Here is a 24,784-nt window from a genome sequence, read left to right on the forward strand (position 1 = left end):
ATTCCTTTAAATAAATCCCGTACAGGGATTAAAGAAATTGCATTATATGTGCTGCATCACTACTTGTAATAATGACAGATGACGTAGATGTGCTTCGAGATGTTTGGTTTGGATGAATACCGGCCTGCCTCTCATTATACCAGGATGAGGTATCAGAACGGGAAGAAGAGCCCTACTATTTACTTTTCTTAAGAGTTAGCTACTTCATGTTGTGTACTGATAAAGTTAAGAAGCACTTGCAGAAATTAATGAGACCAGAAGATATTGGTGAAATTTGGTTAGAATATGAAGGAACGCCACTGAAATGGCATTATCCTATAGGCTTGCTGTTTGACCTGTATGTCTCAAATGCAGCTCTTCCTTGGAACAGTCCACTTTAAGAATTTTCCTGAAAAAGACCTTCTCCACTGTCCTTTCCAAGGAAGCCATTGAGGCCCATTTCATGTATTAAATTAAGGAAGCAGACGCCTAAACGCACAAAAGTCAAGTCAACAACGAGATGCTGAAAAATTACCACAAGCAGCTATGGATGGGTTTGCAAAAGGATACATTTGACCAGTTTTGAGCCATAAATCGAAAACTCATGGAGTACCTAGCAGAAGAGAACGGATTTCAATATATCTCATTTAGAATATACCAGCAAACCATGAGTGAGCGGCTTTTCATTCAGAAGTTATTTCGACCAGTTGCATCAGATGGCCAACCACACACACTTGCCGATCTAATTAAGGAAGTCTGACCTGCTGCAATCCCTTTTGAAGATGGTGAGAAGTATCACCATCTTGTAATTCATGGCATTCAGCCCATGCTGGAGACACCAGTGTATTGGTTAAGTGAACATCTGAGCTACCCTGACAATTTTCTCCACATCAGTGTAATTCCTCAGCTCACGGATTGAGCGCACAAAACTATTTTCCAGTTCGAGTCACCTTGGACTGCTACATCAAGGGGCATGACAGACTTATTTGTATTTACTTTTGTTATTCTAAGTGGAGCAACCCAACCAGAAGAAAACAAATATTGCTGTTGCAAGCCGGATATGAAAATCCATTCTAACACAAAATAAAGACAGCCGACCTGGTGTCACTCTCAATCGCCAATGATTCTCTGCGTTATTATCACAAAAAAATTAACTACAACAAGTCTGCTGTACATTTCCAAGGATAAAAGTTTCACAGTCTGAGAAGCCAATGGGAAACCCAGGTACCAATCGATTGGTATCTCTACTAATGAACTAGGCTATTTCTTAGCATAACTGTTGGTGCAGTTTAGCTACAGGGAGTAGAAACAGGTTTACATTTTCGGAAAACGGTATCGATGGAACCGGTCATCAATTTTTGTAAAACATGAAATCACTGTACAGTCATCACTCCTGTTTGTGAATGCTATGTTCACAGGATGTTTGTTAGCATGGTCATGAACAGTTGCTTACTTGAGTAAGATAGCAATCCTCTTACCCACAGGCCATAGGTTCTTGGGTTAGAGGCACTACTTGCCTTTGAGCAGACTCTCCCAGGGCAGTAGATCTGCATTATGCAAACTGTTAATGTAAGTGTCCTCCTCTTCAAACTACATTTTCAGTAAAATCGTTTCTCTTGGGCTAAAAAAAAAAAAGAAACATAAGTGTAGTATTGAGGTTTATTTAGTGTATCTCTTATTGTACCGATTTTTAAGAAGGGCAATAGGGACGATCCCAAGTGTTATCGCCCGATTTCCCTGATTGATGTGTCAGCAAAACTTCTGGGAAGGGCAATTCTTAACAGACTGTCCGAGTGGACCGAAGAGAATAACATCTTCTCGGACACCCAATACGGATTCAGGACGGGGAGGTCCACTAGTGACCAGTGCCTGAACCTGTATATGCTGACTGCCAAATACACCATGGCTAGTGATGAATCCATTTATATGGGTTTCATGGATTTGGCAGCAGCATTCGATCACGTCAACAGGGAGAAATTGTGGGGCATGATGTCCAGTATGGGGATCGAGAGTGGCCTAATTAGTATTTTGAGGGAACTGCATAGTGACACCACGGCTAAGGTCCGTTATAACAGGGAGGGGGGATTGACTAACTCATTCCCCTGTATGAGCGGAGTTCGGCAAGGGTGTATCCTTGCTCCTTTTTTGTTTTCCCTGTATATTAATAATTTGGAGCAGTTTTTGTTAGGTTTAAAGGTTGATTGCCCAAGGGTCGGGTCGCGTCATATCCCTGTTCTGCTTTATGCAGATGACGCGGTGCTGATCGCATGCACACCTAGGAGCTTACAAATCCTGATTGATGGATTTGTTAAGTTCATGGGCGCCCTGGACCTTTTTGTTAATCTGGGTAAATCTTATGTGCTCCTGGCGGGGAAAAAATCTACCTCCAAATTCACTTATACAATAGGGAGTCACACTGTAGAAGAGGTCAAAACGTTTTCCTACCTTGGTGTAACATTCGATGGTGCCTTACAGTTTGATTCCCTGGTGGAGGAGCGTTGTGGTAAAATGATCGCATCTAACGGGGCAACAGCTAGCTATGGTAGGAGGCTAGGAAGATGGTCCCCGGAACAGGTGATGAACTTATATAGCTCTATATCATGCTCCAAAGTCATGTACGGGGCAGAAGTATGGGGCTTCGTCAATACCACAAGAATCCAGCGAGAAGAAAACAAATACTTGAAATCAATCTTGAGGGTACCCCAAAGCACCGCTGGATAGATTGCCCACAGGGAGCTGGGGAGGCCATATATAGAAGATCTGATAAAATTGAGGCCCATAGTAGCCTGGTTAAAAATCTGGGTCAATCCTGATGTGTCACTTAGTAAAGAAATCTTATTGGATTGCTTGAAGAGGGACAAATGTATGCGTATCCCTTGGCTCCATTATGTGAAGAATACCCTAGAGGAACTAGGTTTTGGGAACCTCTTTACTGACCCTGCAACAATTGTAGCCCAGAATAAATCGCAAGTAGGGAAAATTTTTCTTGAGCGGAAAACCCTACGCAGAGCTGAGGCGGAAGGGTGTAAAAAGACAGTGAGGGCACACAACCTAGTGAAGAGCGTGGAAGGTATGGAACCATACTTGTACCTCATGCATAACGCACAGGATAGGTTCTTGATGTGCCGATTCAGGCTGCACCTACTCCCATTTATGTTGGCATTACCAGCAGGATTCGCTACATCAATTGAACAGAAGGGGCCCTGCGGCTGCGACAATAGGTCTCCGCAGGACTCCCTTCATTTTGTTTTACTTTGTCCCTTTTATACAATGCCCAAACGCAGATTCCTTGTAAACCTGTTAAAAAAAATCAGATTGGCCCATGCTAGGGAGGCATTGGTATTTCTACAGAAAGCCTCGGACCCCTTAACATTATGTAGTATTATGAATTTTATAAAAGGTAGCAGTCCGTTTAAGACACACTAGGGGAGAAGAATGAAATGTCCCAAATTTTATGTCTTTTAAGTGTCATACTCTGTTTTATCATCTGCATTGCTTGTATTTTATGCTATGTTTACATTCTGCACAAAGGATCTTGGAATGTTTAATAACTTTTTATTATGTATATATGTGTGTGCTTTTATGATGATTTTTAATCACCGAATAAAGATTCTTTGAATTGAATAGTGTATCTCTCATGAAGTAATCTATGTGTGTGTTCTTTTGTAACGCAGGGCGGTTCTAGAATTATCAGGCAGTCAGTTGCCTGTGGTTTCTGACCTTGCTTGGATGTTCCTGCTGTTGTTGGTCCTATCGTTTGGAAAGAAACTCTTCTATCAACAAAACCGAGTGGATTCTCTTGAACAAGACCAGCTTAAAACCCTTTCTACTCTACAATAAGGTTGCTAAATCCTATGTTTACCTTAGCTCATTTTGTGGGGGCCATGTGATTGATATCATCAAATGGTGAGCATTTTCATTGCTTTTGCAGCCATCAGATTGAACTAAAGAAATATATTATAGTGTAGTGATGGTTGTAACAACAGTCATGGGGGAAAGCTTTTTTTGCATCGCTAATAACGGAGCCCCTCTTACCAAATAACTGAGCCCACTTACCAAACTTTACAAAATAAAAAAAATAGACCAGGTCACACATTCCGTTAAGTCTGGGAGGGACATTCAGTTCTGCCGCATTTGGGTATTTTCCCGGTTTTGTAGATTTTGGTCTAACTAGTTTCATAAATGTATTTCAATAAACATATTATAAACCAATACACACAATGCAGAACTCGCGATAGTGTATGTAGTTACCATTAGGTTGGAGGTTCCACAGCAAATGGTTTTACACATGTTTACACCCATATTTGTATCCGCGCCAACAGTTGACCGACAACAAATAAATAAAAAGAGGCATTGGGATATCATATAAAATTCACTTCAGTTAAAGTTGATGGAGACAGCAGTTGAACTGCGTAGTTGCAAAAAACCTAAAAATATTGAAAATGTGTCATTTAAAGCACACGCACAACACCAACTGACCTTGGCCACAAATTGTTTATAGGTTCAAACATGGCATAATGGAAAGCAATGCAAATTACAACATTTGTTCTACCCTTAATGTTGTACCAACTTGCCACGTGCATGATAAGATTACAATCCTTAAATGCCCAAAAGCAGTTACAGAAGCAAAGAATCGGAACGCCACCATACAATTAAGAACGTAAAGTCATACAATGTCATACAAAGAGCACTTCAGGTCGTAGAAAAACACGCGATATGGAAATCAACACACTAAAGCCTCAGTCCCACGAGCTCACACACTGTAGCTAGAAATGTCAACTGGTGAAGGGACATCTGCGGAAATACTGAATGAGTAGACGGCCGACTGAGTGTACTTAGTAACTGAATCACTCAAGCAGACTAAAGCACACACGTACTTTCTAATTCACACTTCATGTTGGGGGGGGGGGGTAGTTGAGGGGCACGAGTATCTTAACGGTGCAAATGTCACTGCTTTTAGGTCTGGCGTTAGCCAAGACCGTTTGATTTTACATAAGTTATATGTGTAATATATTTACAGGGGTTTTTAGTGGACCTTCTTCATCTATTGGTATGTTATTGTGTTGTTCACATTTTTCTTTCACCCATTACAGAACAAAGCATATGGGGCAATGGTTCAGCACACTTCACCCACTGGCTAACCTCACTGTGAGTGACCGCATTCTGCACATCTATAAAGTAGTTCCCTTGGATGCTGGGGACTACCACAGTAATAATGTGTGTGATTCTTACTTAGACCGTTTTTTTTTTTTTTTGCGAGGGCCCAGGAGCTTCCCCAAAAATAGCTTTTTAAAAACTACGACAAAAAAAGTATTGCTAAAGCTAAAAGACTGTGAATGTGTTCTCAGGAAATATGTTTTAGAATGGGTCTATTTTTAAAATCGACAGTTAAACTATGTAATTCCCTGCGGTTTAAAAATGAATTGTGACCTAATTTTAGCACTTTGTACTTTTATAGCATAAATTGAGTTTGATTTGAAAATTGGGTTTTTTAACCTCGTTACTGTATTATATATATTGATTATTGTCTTTGTATGCGATTTTATGGCCATTTTTTGGGCTGGTGATAACTGACGGCTAATGGCCGAACTATTGGTTTTGCCAATGCTGGTTTAGTTTTGTGTCAGGCACATGTTGGCCAACTGCTCTTTTTATCAACGGTAACTAAATATTCTTTTTCGGGATAGAGACATAAAATATTTGTAAAGCACACATTCACCCCTTGGGGCATCTTGACGCTGAATGGTTTCACTCAACTTATTGGCACACATTTAATTGACCTTGGAAGGATGAAAGGCTGAGTGGGCCCACTGGGACTTCAACCTGTTGCATAAAATCAAACACAGGTTCCTGGGGTGGAAGCATTACTCCACTTAGCCACCAGACACGGCAGATAGACAGATATATACAGCAAGAGAGAGAGAGAAAGTGAGACAGACCAGTAGACAGATACAAATAACTGTGGCCCAGCAGCATAGGTTATTTGTAATCATGTATTACTGCAGTATAAAGAGTGAATGGGGTTGGAACTAGCAGCTTACCCTGTGAAATATACTTAGATTTTCAAGAGGACAAGTAATCTGCAACAAAACAGCACATAGAAACTAACGCTTACGCTTTGCTCCATTATATTCCCTTACATCACTCCAGATCATACACGTCCACAGCAATTTACAGATCTGAATTTAAAAGCGTTACAACGCTAGAGGCAACTCTATCAATGTATTAGGCCCTGGCCTGTAGAACTAATCTAAAAGAACCGCTCTCTACATCCCCAGACTATACAATATTTATTGATTACTACTGTGAATGAGGGCAGCAGGAAGGATCCCTCTTGAGCACTGTGGTAAAAAGAACACAATGAAACGGTCCCAGCGCCACCTTATGGTCAGGCTGACTTAGTGCATCCCTGGACGGTCACTTCGATCATCCTCATACTGCCAAGAGGGTTGAGTTTTCTTCATAGCCATTGTGTCTTCACTCCCCTCGTGCAAAGGAGGTCGCATCTCTACTGACTGGCTTGAATCTGGAATCATTATTCAGTTCATGCCTACGTACCAAGAGGCGGATCATCTGGATTTTGATAGAGGCTACACTCCTACCTGTTCTCCCAAAAGCTGCATAACTATTAAACCTCTTGGTATAGTACTTATAGAATTACACCATGCCGGGACATAGATGAGATCTGTATAAGTGCGATCAACACTTTCTTGGGTGCTGCACGCCCACCCATCCTAGTAGAGGGAAGTTATGCTACCTAAGTTTGCTTACTGTTCACCCAACGGGCTGCTGAAGAACGTGTCTGAAGAGAGAGCATATGGAAAGACTAGTCCAAGAATGCCTTCCTCCTGAGATCGTGGATGCTACTTAAGTGAGGAGCAAGTAAAGGTTGATTAGTGGATCCAGGAGCCCAGAAGAATAACAGCACTGTACTAGGTGCGGCAGGATGACTTGGAGAAGTGATCAGCCAGCTACCATAATTTGCAGCACTAACGTAAAAACCTTAATCGCCCGTCCTTCCAAGCCTCAGGCAGATTACGGAACATGAGATGCATGTGTAAAGTGCACGTAACATAACATGTATTTGTAAAGCACACATTCAATGAGAAAGGTATCTTGGCGCTGATTAACAGATATTTATTGGCAGCCAACTCAAAGGTACTCATTTTATCGACCTCAGAAGGAGTGGAGCCACCAGGACACATTGGACGCATTAGTCCACTAAGCTACTTCATTCTGACACGCTGAACGTTAGTTCTGGGATTGAATACCTTCTTGGTGAGTTCTCAAAGTGTTCAGAGGCACCTCGGGCTCCCAAAGGTCATCCAGTTGGTTGGGCATCAAAGGTCCAATGTCAGTGGTCGCACAATGCCCTTATTTCAAGATTTTTCGGAGCTCCTTTCCCCTATCATCTCGACCCTGGTAACTCTGGCATCCATCTTCAAGGGAGCAGACATATAAAAAGCCACTGACAATATTATTACTAACTGCAACTGGTGGCTCTCACGCTATCGTACCTTGTAGTTTTCCCCAGTGGAGGTATATTGATAACAACTACCACATGGGTCCATCTGTTGCTTTTGTGTCTTATGTTAACCAGTACCAGACGGGGATTCCAGCCCATGAAAAATTCAATGCCCTAGAGGCACCAAAAATATGACTTATGGTAACTGAGGACTAGATTGTAGAGCAAACTGTTAACCAAATGTGCAAGAAGCATTGGTAACACATGCATTCATTTAAAAAACTTTGACTGCATCACCCAGCCCGAAGTCTTTGGTACCCCAACAGGTTAGACTTTCTTGTGGTTTGTTGATGTAATAACCAGAAGACCCAGGCTGCTTTTAAAGTGCTCAACCGCAAGAACAATGCACTTACAATGGACTGTGCTTTCACATAATATTTATCTGTTTGGAGGTCCTAACTATATAACGACTAGGCCCTACAGGGTTTTGGATAGTACTCCATTTAAACAATTCTCTTTTTCGGACTGACCTAGCGAGAGTTTTATCTGTCCTGTCAATCTCATGTAACAGACAAATAATAAAATAGAAAATACAAAAAATAGAGGACTTTTGGTCCGATGTCTTCATCAACTGGTCTGTTTATCTGTTGTTCACTTTTGTGCGTCCACCACAATAAAGTATAAAGCAATGAACACAGGCCAAGCCAGCTCAAACCACTGGCTCTCTTGTGCTCTCAGTAACTGATCATATGTGCACATCAGGCTAAAAAGGAGTGCACTTCCATGCCAGGGCTGGTTAGCCAATCTGCTTTTATTTCTGGTTTGATTTCATGGGTTAGATTTTATTTATTTTTGCTATGTGTCATTGTTTATTACTTCTTTGGAAAAATGCACAGCAATTTTATATGGTGAAATTTTTACTTATTATTACTTTTGCATTTTTAACGCCAGTTGGATTAGTTTTCCACCAGCTAAAATATGGGTTTAAATTAAATCTTCTGGTTACATTAATTCCAAACCAAAAGTACCTTATCTATGCACCAAAACAACATTTTCCTCACATGTGCATTGAAAGTACAAAGGCTTTCACTTCTTCAACGTACGCCTGTGAGGAATCATCCATACTGTTCTAATAAAATTACATGCAAGACTTGCTATATTAATTTAAAAATACCATTACAAACATACAACTGGCCCTTTCTAGGAGGTGAAGTTTTCTTTTTTAAGACATAGGTGTGCAAAAGAAAATATATAGAATAAATAACCATTGCACTAGCTTGCCAAGGCCAGACCTGTTGGCTTGGCCAATGCTTGTTCTATTAATGCATAAAGGCTATTTCTTTCTTAGGAAATGATTCTGGTTGGATGCTGATCCTTTAGTGCAATAACGTTTGAGTTAAATTATATCTGAACTTACACTATAAATATCCTGGAGCATGTCTTTACACTACGACCACAAACTCCCTCTGGAGAGTCAAAGAAATTAAGGAAACCATAGATTTGCAAGCAAAGTGTCCATAGCCCTGTCTCTGCAAGGAGGAGCAAATGTATAGTACCGAATACTAATGGTGACCAGTACTCCCAGCCCCCTCAATCCGTCCCCCGGATTCAGGAACTACAGAGAAGGTAAACAATCCACAAATGCGGTTCGTTGCTTTGCTCCCTGAATCAGAAGCATAACGCCCTGGCACTGTATACGACCCCTGATTTTGCCTCATAACGACTTATTACGATCGGTGTTTCAGAAATCTGAAAGTGCTGCATCAGAGGGGAAAAATATGAGTAAGAAAGGGTGAAGCGCGTTTCTAAGTGTACCACACAACAAGCCAGCATGGACACTTGATGATTTTGCAGGACACACTGATGAAAGTGGACTGTATAATCCATGCCAATGTAACATTAATCAATTAATCAGCTCTAAGGACAATCTTCTCAGCAAGGAGCTTATAGTTGCAAAGTATGCTTGCATATTCAGCATATGTTCAGACCTCACAGTCCTGGATAACAGCAACCACTGACAGTGCTTAATATGAAAAAAAGAATAATTGATATATATCACAGCATTGTTTTCCGAATCGATAAAACAACACACCCAGGCCCCAAACTACTTTAAGCTTGATTATTTATTTGCAATGTCACTCTACGCGATTTGGAGCGTCCGCTCCTTGCTCGCGAGTAATGTGAATGCATTAACATAGGGTTTTTAATTAGTCGTGTGACTCACCTCCGTGTAGAAAATGAAAACAGACTTCACATTATTGCCTGTAACAATCTCATCAATTGACCATACATATTTACAAAAGACTTCCTTCTAATAATACAACCAAAGTTTGTTCTATTTATACAGTGTTCAAAAGAATATTTTGCAAGTGTTATACAACGAAAAGGTTAGCTTTATTCCACCTCTTGTGAAACAACTCAGCTCGTTTTTGAACAACAACTTTATTGACGGAACTAATTTGTGTGCATGTTAACGCCCGCTTTCACCACTGCAGCTATCTGCGATGCTGCCCCCGTGGGCTGGTGTCAGCAACGGTCATTTTTAGGTCTCGCCTGTCGATGCGCATCGAGCAAGCGAGACTATAGGGGCTCATCCAGACTTTATCTAACTTGCAAGGAATCGTGGCGATTCCTTGCAGTGCCCGTGACTTTTAAGCTCAATGCGCATGTGCATTGAGCTTAAAAGCGCGTGCACATGCCCCCAGCCGCCTGCCTTGCCTACTCTCTCTCACAGCCTCCCCCAGCTCCGCCCCCTCACTACTTGATTGCACGGCCGCTAGGCCGTGCCTCCCCTACTCTCCTCCCCCCTCCTCCTCTCCTCCCCTGCCTGCCTGCCGCTAGGCCGTGCCTCCCCTACTCTCCTCCCCCCTCCTCCTCCTACTGCCGTGTCGCACCTCTCCCCTCTCCGCCCCCTCCCCTGCCAGCCGTGTTACGGTGAAAGGCTTGTTTGTTTATTTTACCCGCCGTGTCTCTGCTGCTTCCCCCTGTCCTGTCTCTCCTCCTCTCCCTCTCTATACCCTCCCCCTCCCCCCCACCACTCCCATCAAGTCCCTCTGGCCCTTCCCTCCTCCCCGGACCCCTCCTCCCCTGCCCCCTCCACCCTTTCTTGTTGTTACTACGTAAATGGTAGTCTGCCAGCACCGCCCATCCTAGGAACTCCAGCACAAGCTTCTCCTGCCTCCGCCCAGAACTGTAACCAAACACTCAGCACAAGCTTTTCCCAATTCAACTTCAGACCGCCCTCCGCTTCACTGCCCAGAACTGTGTCGGAAGTGCGGGTCGGTTTGTGGCATATTCACCTTCCACCTCTAGCAGTCGCAGCACTTCTTACAGAATTCTGCGAAGTCGCTAATGCATCCAGGTGTTTCTTTTTCTGCTCTTACCTGCACGTTTGTACAAAGTAGGCATAGGACAATTTGGTTTGTATCCAGGTGTTTATTTACGTTGACAACTTCCTGCCGCAGATCTTTCAGTACGTAAAGGAAAGCCCCTTAACCCTAGTTATCGTAAAATGCATATCTCGCCCACCCAGACCTCTCTGCTATTGGTAAGGCGCGTGTCAGGGTTCTCTTTGAGCTCTCTAAAACAAAACATGATAACATGCGCCCAACATAAACAAAGTCTACATGCTTTAACAAACAGGACTCAGGGATCCGGGGTCACACATACTCCAGCTGCCTTTTGTCTCCGGCCAGCATGTGTTTGTGGGGGCGGGGCGATAACCTCCTGTTATCTCACTGGCTGTGTCTTATAAAACATATACACGCACATTAACATTTAGAAACACCTGGTAGGGGCGTAAAACAAGGGATTTTTCATTTGCATGGACCGGCAAGCAGAGTCAGGAATAGAAGGGGTCGAATCAACAGAGAAATCGACACCATGTTTGGCTAAAAGGAATGTCTCTTTCACAAATAGAAAAGACCGTCACTCCTGCTTAGAAAATCGCCTCCAAGCAGTTTAGCCTTGCCTTGTCTGTGTTTTGAGCAAAACAAGTGTCAGCCCTACTTCGTGACTTTTGCACGTCGTAAGTACGAAACCTGTAATCTTCAATGTTTAACGATGTTTTTATTAATTAGCCTCACCAAACCCATCTGCACACAATTGGGACTTGCCATTGTTTTGACCCTTCGCGCAGCCCCATCTCTTCCTTCCAGTTGCTTATTGTCAACTTTTTAAAGTTTAGAAAGTATTCTTTCCAGGTGACTATTTGTCTGCCCACTCTTATTGGGTGGGTGGATGTACAGCCATTTCTCCAACAACCCTTACTTTTTAAATATATTAAAATAAATATTCAGTCTTTCTTTGTAGTGCTGCTTAAGCGGGGCGGACATACGCGGAGATGCAGCTAAATAGGCTCTGCCTCCTGGTTCGAGTTAGTCACTTTTAGCATCCGTCAGATTTGTCCGACTATCTGAAAACAGATTTCTACCAGCAGAAACCCTCAACATCAGACTTGTACCCTCACCCTCACTCACCCTCACTCACCCTCAACTCCTCACTCACCCTCACTCATCCTCACTCACCCTCAACACCTCACCCTCACCATCACCCACCCTCAACCCCTCATCCTAACTCGCAATAACCCTCCCTCACCCTCACCCTCACTCACTCTCACTCTCACTCACCCTCAACACCTCACTCACCCTCAACACCTCACTCACCCTCAACACCTCACTCACACTCAACTCCTCACTCACCCCCACCCTCACTCACCCTCAACACCTCACCCTCACACAGTGCAATAGGTCTCGTAGGATTTTTAGTTACAGCTTTTACAATTGTTTATTGCTTTTTTGATTTGTAATTCTTTAGCATTGGCAAAAAAAAATAAAAATGCAAAAGATTTACAACAAAAAACCCATAAACAATTCTAAATGCACTAACTCTAATGCTGCGAGACCTATTGCATTTCCAATGCTTGTTAATATTGGTCTAATCCCAGTGGGTAAAAGTAATACACACACTATCAAATGGGTGTCTTGCCCTAGTGGGCATTGTACTCCATCACAGAAACTTGGCTGAACCCCGCATCCGATCCAGACATCGCTACAGCACCCACCGACAGATGCAAGATTACACACCGGTACCGATTCAACAGACATGGTGGTGGCATCGCCATCATTTACAAAGAGAACCTCGAAAGGTCTACCACCACAGACGACTCCATCTCCTCCATAGATCGCCTCAACTTCCAACTACAAAAAAACAGCAAAACCTCTATTAGAGGCACCCTCGCCTACACAACTCCTGGACCTCGCCATGCTTTCTGCAACACCATCCCCAAATTCATCACCCCCATCGCCTTGAATTCATACCCCTTTCTACGAGACCTCAACTTCAACTTCCACCTTGAGAAATCCGACGACGCAACATAGCCAACCCCCTAGAAAGTATGGCCAACCTCTGACAAACAACTGGTTACCGACCCCACTGACACCGAAGGGCACTCACTCTACCCTATCTTCTCAGCCAGCAACAGGTTAAAATACTCCCACACCGAGAAGCTCACCTGGACTGACCACCACTTCGTCCATTTCGTCATCTCGGAAACCCTTCCTCCCAAAAACACCAATCGCCACCAGCGAGACACTGCACAGCTGGGCAAAGGTATCAGAACAATGGACCAACGCCCTCAACTCCCACCTACTCACATCCACCAGAGAGACAGAGCAAGCGGAGGACAATTTGTTGCACTGGATTACAGCAAACGCTGATAAAGTCTCACCCAAGAAACCCACCTACCCCAAGAAACGAACTCAACACCCCAACTGGTTCACAGCAGAACGGAAAAACCTGAAAAATGACTGCAGACAGGAGGAAAGAAGATGGCGAGCTAGGAAGACTCTTAAAGACCAAAAACACTTCGAAGATGCCCTCAACTGATACTACCACCTCTTGAAGAACACCAAGAAGACCATCCTAGCCACCTGCATTAAGGACAGCTCCAACAATAGCAAGGAACTCTTCAACATAGTTAAGGAGTTCACAAACCACTCAGCAACAGAAAGGAACATCACACCCTCGCAAGCTCTCTGCGACACCCTCTCTTGACTTTTTTTCACAACAAAATCAACACCATCTACCACGACTTCGCACCCAACCCCCTGCCGAGAACAGCATCAACCCCATCTCGACAACCGACACACACTCACACTAGCTGGCCTCGTGGAACACCCTCACCAAGAAGGAGACGACGTCCATCATGAGATCCATCCACTCCGGAGCCCAAGCAGACCAATGCCCACACCATACTTTCAACCTAGGCAATCAAACCATCATCTAAGAACTCATCAAGGTCCTCAACTCCTCTATTACCACAGCCAACTTCCACCAAAAATGGAAACATGCCGACGTGAAGCTACTGCAGAAGAAGCCATCCACAGACCCAGAAGAACCTAAGAACTACCAACCCATCTCCCTTCTCCCTTTTTCCGCCAAAGTCATCAAGAAAGCCATCAACATCCAGCTCATTAGACATCTGGAGAACTACAACCTTCTGCACCCCTCTCAATCCAGCTTCAGAGATAACTACAGCACAGAGGCAGGCAGGCCTAGCCACAGCCACAGATTACATCAGATTGCTGCTAGACCATTGGAGAAACAGCAGCCCTCATCCTTCTTCGCCTCTCAGCAGCTTTCAACACCGTATGCCACCATACACTGTTTAACAGACTCCACCAGATTGGAATCCAAGAAGCCGTCCTCAAATGGATCGTATACTACCTCACAGGAAGAAAGAGAAGGTCATCCTCCCACCCTATGCCTCACTCCCCAAGAACATCAGCTGCAGTGTACCTCAAAGATAATCTCTCAGCCCAACTCTCTTCAACATTTACATGACACCCCTGGACTCAAAATCATCTCCTATGCCGATGACACCCAACTCATCCTTTCCCTGACCAACGACGCAAAGGCCACCAAGGACAAGTTAAAAAGATGCATGAAAGACGAAACCGTCTGGATGAACAACAATGGTCTCAAACTCAACACCGACAAGAAATAAGTACTACTTTTCGGGAAAGTTAAGGATACTGTCTGAAACAATGAATGGTGGCCACCTGAGCAGAGCCCAACACCCAAACCCACCAAACACCTGTAACCTCGGTATCATCCTCAACAACCAGCTATCCATGACGAAGTTCAGTGCGGTCTCCTCAGCTTGCTTCCTCGCCCTTCTAATGCTCAGGAAGGTCTTCAGATGGCTCCCAACAACCACCAGGTAAACAGTCAAGCAAGCACTCGTCACCAGCAGATTAGACTAGGGCAACTCCCTCTACATAGAAATCCCCACCCAACTCATGACTAAACTCCAGACTACCCAGAACACTACAGCCAGACTCATCTTCGACCTCCCCAGATGGACGCACATCAACCCTCTCCTCAATAAACTCCACTGGCTACCGGTCTCTAAGAGATGCCAGTTCAAGCTGCTTACCCACGCCTACAAGGCACTACACAACGAAGGACCAGTGTACCTCAACAATCAAATGAATTTCTACCAACCTAGCAGGAAATCCCACTCCAAATCCCTCTCCCTAGCAGCCACACAACACATCGGACAGAAGAACAGTGGAGACTGCTGCTTTTCCCAACTGCCAGCCAAGGCCTGGAACAACGGCTAGGGCGGTCGACCTTGAATCTGAGGAACCTGGTTTGAGTCTCGGCAATGACGCTGAACATCCTGTGATTCCGGGCAAACCACTTAATCTCCCCATGCCTAACAAAAATGAATGTGTCCTCATGTAACGCAACTGGTGCTATGTAAAGCCTACTTATACCCGATAACGGGTCAAGTTCGCGCTATATAAAACTCAGTTAAAATTTAAAAAAATACTCCCCCTGCACCTCAGAGCCTCATGTTCACTCCAGCAGTTCAGGAAGGACCTCAAGACCTGGAAGTTCGACCATTAGGACCTCGGGCTGCATGGTCCCCCCCACCGCCTCGAGACACTCACGGGTGACACAGCCGCACTTTACAAATCTTGATTGATTGATGCTCAGCAGAACACGAAGCAACAGCATATACATATCAAAAGATGTTACAGCTGTCACAAAACACAATTTCCATATCAGTTTACTATCTCTGGAGGCTATTGATTCAGGACACTTATAAGCCAATTCAGCCTTTGAACTACTTACTAAACATAAGTGAATAAATCGGTCAAAAAAAGCTTTTAATTTTGAAATGAATAGCATTACATTTCAGAATCCATGTGTGCACTAATTGCAGCGAGTTAAGATTTATGGAATTCAAAGGGAGCGCCAGGTTTTTTTGGTGGGGGGTTCTATGTAAGGCAGAAAATAAAAAGAATACAAACAAGCAAAAGGCAACCAGTCTTTTTTTATTCATCAAATATCAAATGCCAAAATCTAGCTAGTTCAATTCAATTCAATTCAAATGATCTTTATTCGGATTTAGTGCATCCATAAAAGTACATGCAGAAGGAAAATACATTTAAAAGCATTATAAAAACACACATAAACAAGTTAAAAACAAGTTATCCAATTAGGTTAAAGCAGCATATGTGGCTTAAAGTGCATAATATATGAAGTGCAAAATGCATAGTACAGGAGAGACATTAGTCCATTGATGTCCCTAATTGCAAAATAAAGTTATGTTCCTCCTCGAGAATTGGAACAAAGCACATGTACAATGGAATCCCCATTTTGTAGCTGGTACAATGGCTAAATACACAAAAACATAGGATGGCATGGTACAGCTGTCCATTTAGCCGTGTTCCATGCTTGCCCTCGATTTCACACAGGCTTTAATGAAACAACTAACAGAATAAATGACTTCATCAGTGTGCAACATTTGCAAAAATTGCAGTGCAGAAATGGAGTCTCGTAAATTATATTTGCGGAGTATTGGTCTTAAATATTGACAGGTATACATTTTATAATGGCCACAAAAGAAGAAATAGTGTAATAAACTTTGTTTTACACCATGAGAGCAGGGGCAATCCAGCTCTTCTAATTTTTTATTATAGCCAATAGGAAAGCTAAGCAAATAGACTATGCTTCCCTCCCGAAACCTGAATAAAAGACTCCGATAATCTAGCTAGTTAACCATACCACAACCAAAAGCAGATGATTCCCTAGCCCATTGGACAGAGATCCTAACAATGGTTAATGACATCGGGAATCAAATATCGAAGACTATCACCGGAGGACAGAGATTGGGAACATTACTCTTTAACTGAATAAGGGCTTCTTTTTAGAAAGGAACTAAGAACCAAGCCATCATTAAAGAAACTAAGAGCATTTGGGTCATGTTTGATCTAATCCAGTTTAAACAACAGCTAGCGAAGTTGGTGAGATGAACTTGGACTTACTGGGACTGAAAAGAATATCCTATACAAACATTCCAAAACGATCCTAGCCGAGGATGTCAAAGATGCAGAATTCACTCGTCTCAAGGGCATGAAGTTGACAATTTTACATCACTTTCTGAAGCCAGCTAAAAGTTAGTTTTGCCTCATCTTATGTAGTGTTTCTCAAATCCTGAGAGGTGAAGGGGGAATTCTATATAAAGATCTAAAGAGAGGACACGCTTTGGTTCATCTTGCCTGTTTGCGTATAAGAGAAAACACTTTGGGATTAGAATATCAGTTTTAGTACTAGGACATTGGTGTGGAGTACTCAGCGTTCTGGAATCATCAGTCATCAATGTACTTGGTGTCAACCGTGGCCCATATGTTGTACTTTGAAAAAGATAACTCTGAATACCGATGGTACAAGACACTGAGGGTGGAATATTTGTACCACTAAACAATGTCTGAGAGATGGCAGCCAGAACGGGAGAAGGAACTCCTCCTCATCCCAAAGCTGTCCAAGGTGAAACTACATTGCCCACATATTTATTAAGCCTAAGTATCTCTTAAACATAGGGAAATCCTTTGAAACCAGCACTGTGTGGTAGACAAGCGAGTCTGCAAGTAAGAGACCAATCCTTAAACTGTCACAATCCCTACTGGAGTATTAAGGACCTTACCCACTGCCACACCTCTTCAAGCTCCAATTAATTAGGAACAGGCCTGACGACTTCAACTCATTATGGGCAAGAAGTAAAACATATAGCTGTTAACTTCTACTGGTCCTGGTGCAGAGGGTGTCAGGAATCATTTACTAGCCAAAAGAAAGTGTGTTGACCTCCTCCCATCCCAAGGCACATGCCACTACAACAAAAATCTTGCTGAAGATTTGAAGGTATAGTTCAGGAGGAAAATGATCAACTTTTACTGGTAATATACTCTCCTACCACCACTGGCTAAAAAACGGAAGAACTTCTAATGGAGAACCCATATCAGAACGAGGCAGTGGGTAGTCAGTAGAACTTTGGCAAAGAGACAATAGTCCAACTATAGGGAAGAGATAAATCATTGTCCTTAGTTAAAAGAAATATACATCACTTATTGGCGTTTTAACTGTCAAGAACACAGAATACAACCTTGGGCTTAGTTTAGAATTTGGCACCCAAGGGTTGACATTTCTCTCCCGCACTCAACAGATGGAAGGAACTGTAGTGCTATAAGACGGAGGGATTGGAACTAGAGACAGGAAGGAGCAAGTCTAAACTGGCCTTTTACCATCAACAAAACTCGAGGCTTCTTCTCAATACTCGCCCAGGCCTGTGGGCAAAATAAAACTCCATGAGCAAACTCCTCCAGACCCTACATCAGGGCATTGGTTTGGTTTCTTGGCATCTCGTACGAAGATTACATCAAATAAACTTTTGTTAAATGTTCTTTTGGTAGTACTTTCTGTATGTTTGGACTAAATGGGGACCATATTTGGAGAATACCTGAAAATAGGATTCTCCCTTGCTGAAAGGAGTGAGGAATCAGAAGTCTTTGGTGAAGATTAGTTGAGATGATGGAGATGAACTTAGTCACGAAGCCCTAGTCTTAAACTCGATGGCCATACTGCAAAGATTTTAACTAAAACTAGCATTTCCTCTAGTGTGATCCTTTTGGCAACAAACATTGTAAATCTACGGCTAGCAAGGAACACACTGAAGCCCTGAAGTAAAAAAGCTAAAGCATGACTCTCATGAACATATGGCAGCTTGGCCACAATATAAGAGGTGTGAATAACTCTAGGTATCCACAGAAAGACCAGGGATGTGACCCACCACAAAACACAAAGCCTAAAGTGGAACAGTAAAGATGACACCACCAGGGGATACAAATGAAAGTTAGAGCAGTTATGTGTGCCCTAGGAAATACACAAGAGATAGACATCAGATGTGAGATCCACAAGGAATACAACTAAACTATATAGTAAGATGCAAAAGTGTAAAGGGCCCACAGAGGTGGTAAATAGCAAAGTGGCATAATAGAAGAGAGTTTGCAACTGTCGAGACTTAAATCACAATAACAAATAGGCTATACAACAAAAAGGAATCATGCTTTACACTCACCACTACAACGCACACTTGCTTCCAAGTGACTTATGAAATAACACAAGGGTACATATCTCATTTACACACTCCATCCAAAGTATTGCTTTGTCATTGTAGGAGTTCACACTCCATATTTGCTTGTCCCTATGACATATACATGCAGCACATCGTTCTCAGGATCCGCTAAGCCATCTAAAGACTTTAAGCTCAGTCTTTGTTAACATATAAGCCACATGAGGCCTCCTTACCTGATGCCTGCTTCCCATATTAAGAGCGTGCACTATTTTTATGTTTTATTCCGCACTGAAGATGCAGTCTACTATCTTATTAGCAGCTATCCCAGAGTAAAGAATCCCACAAATTCCTTGCTGCTAACGATGCAATAGTTACTTTGTACATTCCTTCCTCGCTAATTGATATGCCTTATTAAGACTGCACACTCCTTCCTTGTCGGCCACCAACCTGTCTACTCTTTCATCACTTCCTATAAAATATCAAAGCTAAAAACACTGTCCTCACTGTTAAACCAGATTAAAGCTGCCCACACCATCCTGCTATCTGTTGTGCCATACTCAGACCCTAAACCACTCTTTTGCGGGCTGTCATCCCAAAAGGCTATTCCTTTCTCCTTCGCTGGCCCCTATGCCACAATAAGACTACAGACTTCTTCCTTTTTGACTGTCATCCCATATACTCTTTCCTTGTGGGCTGGTGCGCTGTATTAAGTCAGCACATTCTATCCACACTGATTGGTTAAGTTAAAGATGGGTGACTCGCTGACTCCTAAACCACGTCCATTACGCACACGCTTCCTTGAGGATCGCTGCTCCACAATAAGCCAATACACCCCATTCCTCACTGGCTGCTGAGAAATATTACATCACACACTCGCTCGAGGGTTACTGCTATACTACTTTATGGATGCACACTGCATATTTACTGGTTGCTGTGTCATATTACGTCGCACACAGTGTCCAGGGTTACTGCTACACCCAGTACCACTGGAATTACGGGATTGTGCGGCCACAGCGTTTGTCGCACAGTTATGGATTTGCTGCATTTACCACACAATCCCTCATCTGCTAAATTTGAGGACCAAAAAAATTGTTTCTAACTCAAACAGTTAAAAAGTTGCTAAAAATGCAATGACACGTTGTTGCCACGGAATGGAAGGCCCTTTGCAATGATTAACTGCTCAATTTTTTGTTGGTTATTGCCACATTTGGGTGTTAAACTGGTACTAATAAGGTGCAACTAATGCCCAGACAAGTATAAAAATGAAAAAATAATGAATACTATCACAAAAGTGCTGCATTATGGCACATAATGTACCTTTTCTTGCAACATAATTTACTCAAATCTGCTACATAATTCCAGTGGCCTTAGTTATACCACTTTCTGGACGCACACTGCATTTTAAACAGCTACTATGCCATACAAGGTAACACACTCAGTTTTAAAGCCTGTAATTCATATTAGGGAGCTCACATCTTCCTCACTAGCTGCAATCACATATTAAAGCCAAACACTACTTATTCCTGGACCTCTGTGCCACATAAAGGGTAAACACCGACCCTTAGCAAGAGGCTATGCCACCGGCCTCTCTGGCATAACGACATACCATGTAAAGGCTGCACCAGCCTCTCTGGCAGAACGTCATGCCATGTGAAGGCTGCACCGCCCTCTCTGGCAAAACGCTATGCCACAAGAAGGCTGCACCGGCCTCTCTGGCTGAACGATATGCCATATGAAGGCTGCACCGGCCTCTCTGGCAGAACGATATGCCATATGAAGGCTGCACTGGCCTCTCTGGCAGAACGATATGCCATATGAAGGCTGCACTTACCTCTCTGGCAGAACGATATGCCATATGAAGGCTGCACCGGCCTCCCTGGCAGAACGATATGCTATGAAGGCTGAACCGGCCTCTCAGGCAGAACGCTATGCCATATGAAGGCTGCACCAACCTCGCTGGCCGAACGCTATCCCACATGAAGGCAGCATCGGTCGCTATGTCATATAAAAGCTGCACCTGCCGCTCTGGTAGAACGTTATCCCATATGAAGGCTGCACCGGCCTCTCTGGCAGAACGATTTTCCATATGAAGGTTAAACCAGCCTCCCTGGCAGAACGATATGCCATATGAAGGCTGCACAGGCCTCTCTGGCAAAAAGATATGCCATATGAAGGCGACACCGGCCTCTCTGGCAGAAAGATATGCCATATGAAGGCTACACCAGCCTCTCTGGGAGAACAATATGCCATATGAAGGCTACACCAGCCTCCCTGGCAGAACGATATGCCATATGAAGGCTACACCAGCCTCTCTGGCAGAACGCTATGCCATATGAAGGCTGCAACAGCCTCCCTGGCAGAACGATATGCCATATGAAGGCTACACCAGCCTCCCTGGCAGAACGATATGCCATATGAAGGCTGCACCAGCCTCTCTGTCAGAACGCTATGCCATATGAAGGCTGCAACAGCCTCTCTGGCAGAACGATATGCCATATGAAGGCTGCACCGGTCTCTCGCAGACCGCTATGCCATATAAAAGCTGCACCTGCCTCTGGTAGAATGATATCCCATGTTAAGGCTGCACTGGTCTCTGGCAGACCGCAATGCCATATGAAGACTGCACCGGCCTCTCTGGCAGTACGCGATCCCATATGAAGGCGGCACCGGCCTCTCTGGTAGAACTCAATGCCACATGAAGGCTGCACTGGTCTCTTGCAGACCGCTATGCCATATGTATGCAGCACCGGCCTCTCTGGCAGAACGCTATGCTGTGCCAGACTATCTGTCAGACTGCTATGCCAAATGTATGCAGCAGCGGCCTCTCTGGCAGAACGCTATGCTGTGCCAGACTATCTGTCAGACTGCTATGCTATATGAAGGCTGCAGCAGCCTCTCTGGCACACTGCTATGCCATATGTATGCAGCACCGGCCTCTCTGGCAGGACAATATGCCAAATGAAGGCTCAAATGAGTCTCTCGCACAATGTTATATCACATGAATGCTTAATCCTTGTATGTCATATTAAGGAGTGGGGTTCCTTACTTGCTAACTGCTGTTATAGAGGCCTAAAAAGCAAGCAATATTTGTATTCTTTCGCTTTCAGTATTGTAATCTAGACCTTCTTCCTTATTATAAAATATCATTTTAAATCAGCAAGTTGTTCCTGCTTAACTTTGTTCTCGACTATAATCAGTTTCTAACAAGAATCAGCATAAAAGACAGACTACAATAATTTAGGAATTTCATGCATATAATGTACACAATATGCTGTGCCTGCTTTCTTAACTGGGCTCTTGTCTACCTGTTTGTGTTTGCAGTTCAATGAGGTTCTGTTTACTATCATAAATGTGTTCACCTCCGTCCACCAATTACAAGTAACAAGTCAACCCATCAACAGCGCCCGCCTTTATCCTCCAATAGTTGGGCTCGCGTCATATAGGACTACAAAGGGGGCGTGCGATGAATTAATGCAAAGATAGAATCATATTGAACATGTCTGCCTCCCGTCAGCGGGCAGCATTTACCGATTTAAAAAGCATTACAAATTAAACATCTGCTTTCAGGCAAACAAAGCCCGATTTAAGGTGGGAATGAATCGTGCCCTGGCGGAACACAGATCGAGGATCCACTCCAGTGCTCAGACAGTAGATCCAATGGACCTATAATTAAGGGATCCAATAAACTGGCAAATACAACAGGCTGGCCGAAGCGGAACACTTCCTATTTATATTATATGTTGTGGGCTTTAACAGGTGAAGAGCGGGCTTCGAGGCACTCAGGAAAAGGGAAGTTCAACCCAGTCAATCGAGGGATATCGCAGAGAGAAAGGAAGTGCGTGTTCCAGTGGGCAGACCGCAGGATTGCAGGGACCCTGGAACACACAGCAGCAAAAATATATATATATCCACCAAAGGAGTGTGAATTGCCCCATTTAGATTAACCGTGGTAAACGCGAGATATGGGTTTATGGCACCATCAGGTAAACAACTAATTACCGATAGCGTGTGAGGCACAGCAGCTCTGACACCCCGGAAGAAGCTGAGAAATGATTACTGGTATTGTCTTGTCACTGATTACTCATTGTGAGCCGAGCAGCGTCTCAGTGTGGGGTCCTACCCAATGCATTCTTGCCGAGCGCCAGGATGACCCAGTATTGGGGGCAGATAGGAGATAACTGATGCCCCGTGGCGGCGGAATGCAGGAGGGTGTGATCCCCACGGGGAGAGGTATGCAAACTATAGGGACCCCCGGGGAGAGATCTACAAGTATTCCTCATACTGACCTACACGCGGAGAGAAATACCCCACAGCATACGCTGCAGCAGTGCGAATTCGGGTACAGCAGTATCACACACAGACCTGTCAGTCACTTCTAACACCCTTAAGCACACCCACTCTTTCTAACCCTTTCAACCCTGCCGCATCCCCTGCCCCCGCAGAGACGCGGGGGGAGAGGAAGCCCCCATGCAGAAAGATCTCCAGCCCAGATGGGCTCACAGAGCAGTAATGCATGCATCACAGGGGAGGGCCGGAATTCCAGCTCAGATTTCCCCCTCCCCCAACATCTGGGCCTAGAATTAATATGCATACAGCACACCTGGCTGTGCAATCACCACATGCTCTGTCCGTGCAAGGCCCGAATTAGCCTGCACCGCGGCTCTGGGCGAAGGGGGTCGGATGAAGCACAAAGGGAGGGATTCACCAAAAACAGAGACGATATTAAAGAAATTAAAAAAAATAAAAAATAGACGCAAGCTCCCTGGCACCGGTCACAAACGCGGGGCGATGGACAGATGGAGATTAGAGTGGGAATTCTGACATGTCGCCCCCTCGCTTCTTTCTCTACCCTCTATAAATCAAAATGGAAGAAGTGCCTACGAGGCTCCTGGCAGACCGAGGCCTGGCTCCTCCGCCGGAGGTCTACCCTCCCTCGGGCGCAGATCGCACAGTGCCTCTGCACGGATACAGACGTCTAACAGTCCAGGCCCAGACTGTGCTGCAGTTTCCTTTAACCTCCCTACACGTTATTCTCCACCCCCTTCGGGCCCCTCTGCACCCTTTAGCACAACAGCAGATCACACTTGAAGGTTTTTTTTTGCATTTTTTAGAGCTTGCATCTCGTTTTCATTTTGCATGAATCGCGCAGCAAAGCTGCGAAGGAAGCCCTACCTGGCCTTGGCCGTTCTCTCGTAGCTCCATCCTGCACCAGCGCCCAAGGGATCCCCAAAGCCGGCGGACGGATAGTTTCTATCCATTAATTTGCTCGTTCAATGGTGGTTGCTGGTCTCTCCTCCGTCCTGCGCTTTGCTGCTCTCGATAATTGTCTTTCTTCTCTCCTCTCCCCGAGAGCGGCGGCTGGGGCGCTTTGGGGGCCCCGGGCAGGCGGAAGGCGCACCCGATGCTCTCCCGATCCGCCCGACCAAGGGCCGCTCTTATTCTTCAGGATTGCACTTGTATTTTGTATTTTTTTTCATGGTGCAGCCATATTTGCAGCCTCTTGTGTGTGTCTATTTCAGCTTCCCAGAATACATTTCAGTCAACTGGGGGAGGGGAGCCTCAGCCAGCCAGGGAGGGAGGGCGGGGGTGGGAGGAGAGCCAGCCAGGGAGAGAGACAGTCAGGGGAGGAGAAATGCTGGGGGAGCAGAGGGGGTGAGGGCGGGCAGAGCCAGAGAGGCAGACAGACAGACGGGCAGGCAGAGGGAGACACGCAGAACCAGAGAGAGACGACTAAGAGAGGAGAAAGCTGGGGGAAGACTGCGTGGAAGCGGACGAGCGGAGCTAGTGAGACACAGACATAATCAGGGAGCCAGTGGGTGGAGGAAGAATACAGAGGCAGGGGGAGACACAGCTAGGGGAAGGAAAAAACTGGAGGGTGGTGGCGGTGAGGGCGGGCGGGGGCACAGACGGAGATGTGG

At 44.5% G+C, this 24,784-nt stretch overlaps 1 protein-coding gene and 1 pseudogene across 1 annotated transcript in view; one reads left to right on the forward strand and one right to left on the reverse strand.

Annotated features, from left to right (window-relative positions):
* The window catches only part of PRR12 (proline rich 12), a 602,934-nt gene extending 578,531 nt beyond the window's left edge, over positions 1–24,403 (reverse strand). Inside the window, exon 1 of the mRNA XM_078655282.1 lies at positions 24,039–24,403. Coding sequence (XP_078511408.1) covers positions 24,039–24,124 — 86 coding nt within the window. The 5' untranslated portion in view covers positions 24,125–24,403. The remainder of the gene's footprint in view (positions 1–24,038) is intronic.
* LOC144767574 (autophagy protein 5 pseudogene) lies at positions 72–898 on the forward strand (annotated as a pseudogene).
* Positions 24,404–24,784: the final 381 nt, after the last annotated feature.

Source organism: Lissotriton helveticus, chromosome 7 (assembly GCF_964261635.1).
Source record: "Lissotriton helveticus chromosome 7, aLisHel1.1, whole genome shotgun sequence".
Lineage (NCBI taxonomy): Eukaryota > Metazoa > Chordata > Amphibia > Caudata > Salamandridae > Lissotriton > Lissotriton helveticus.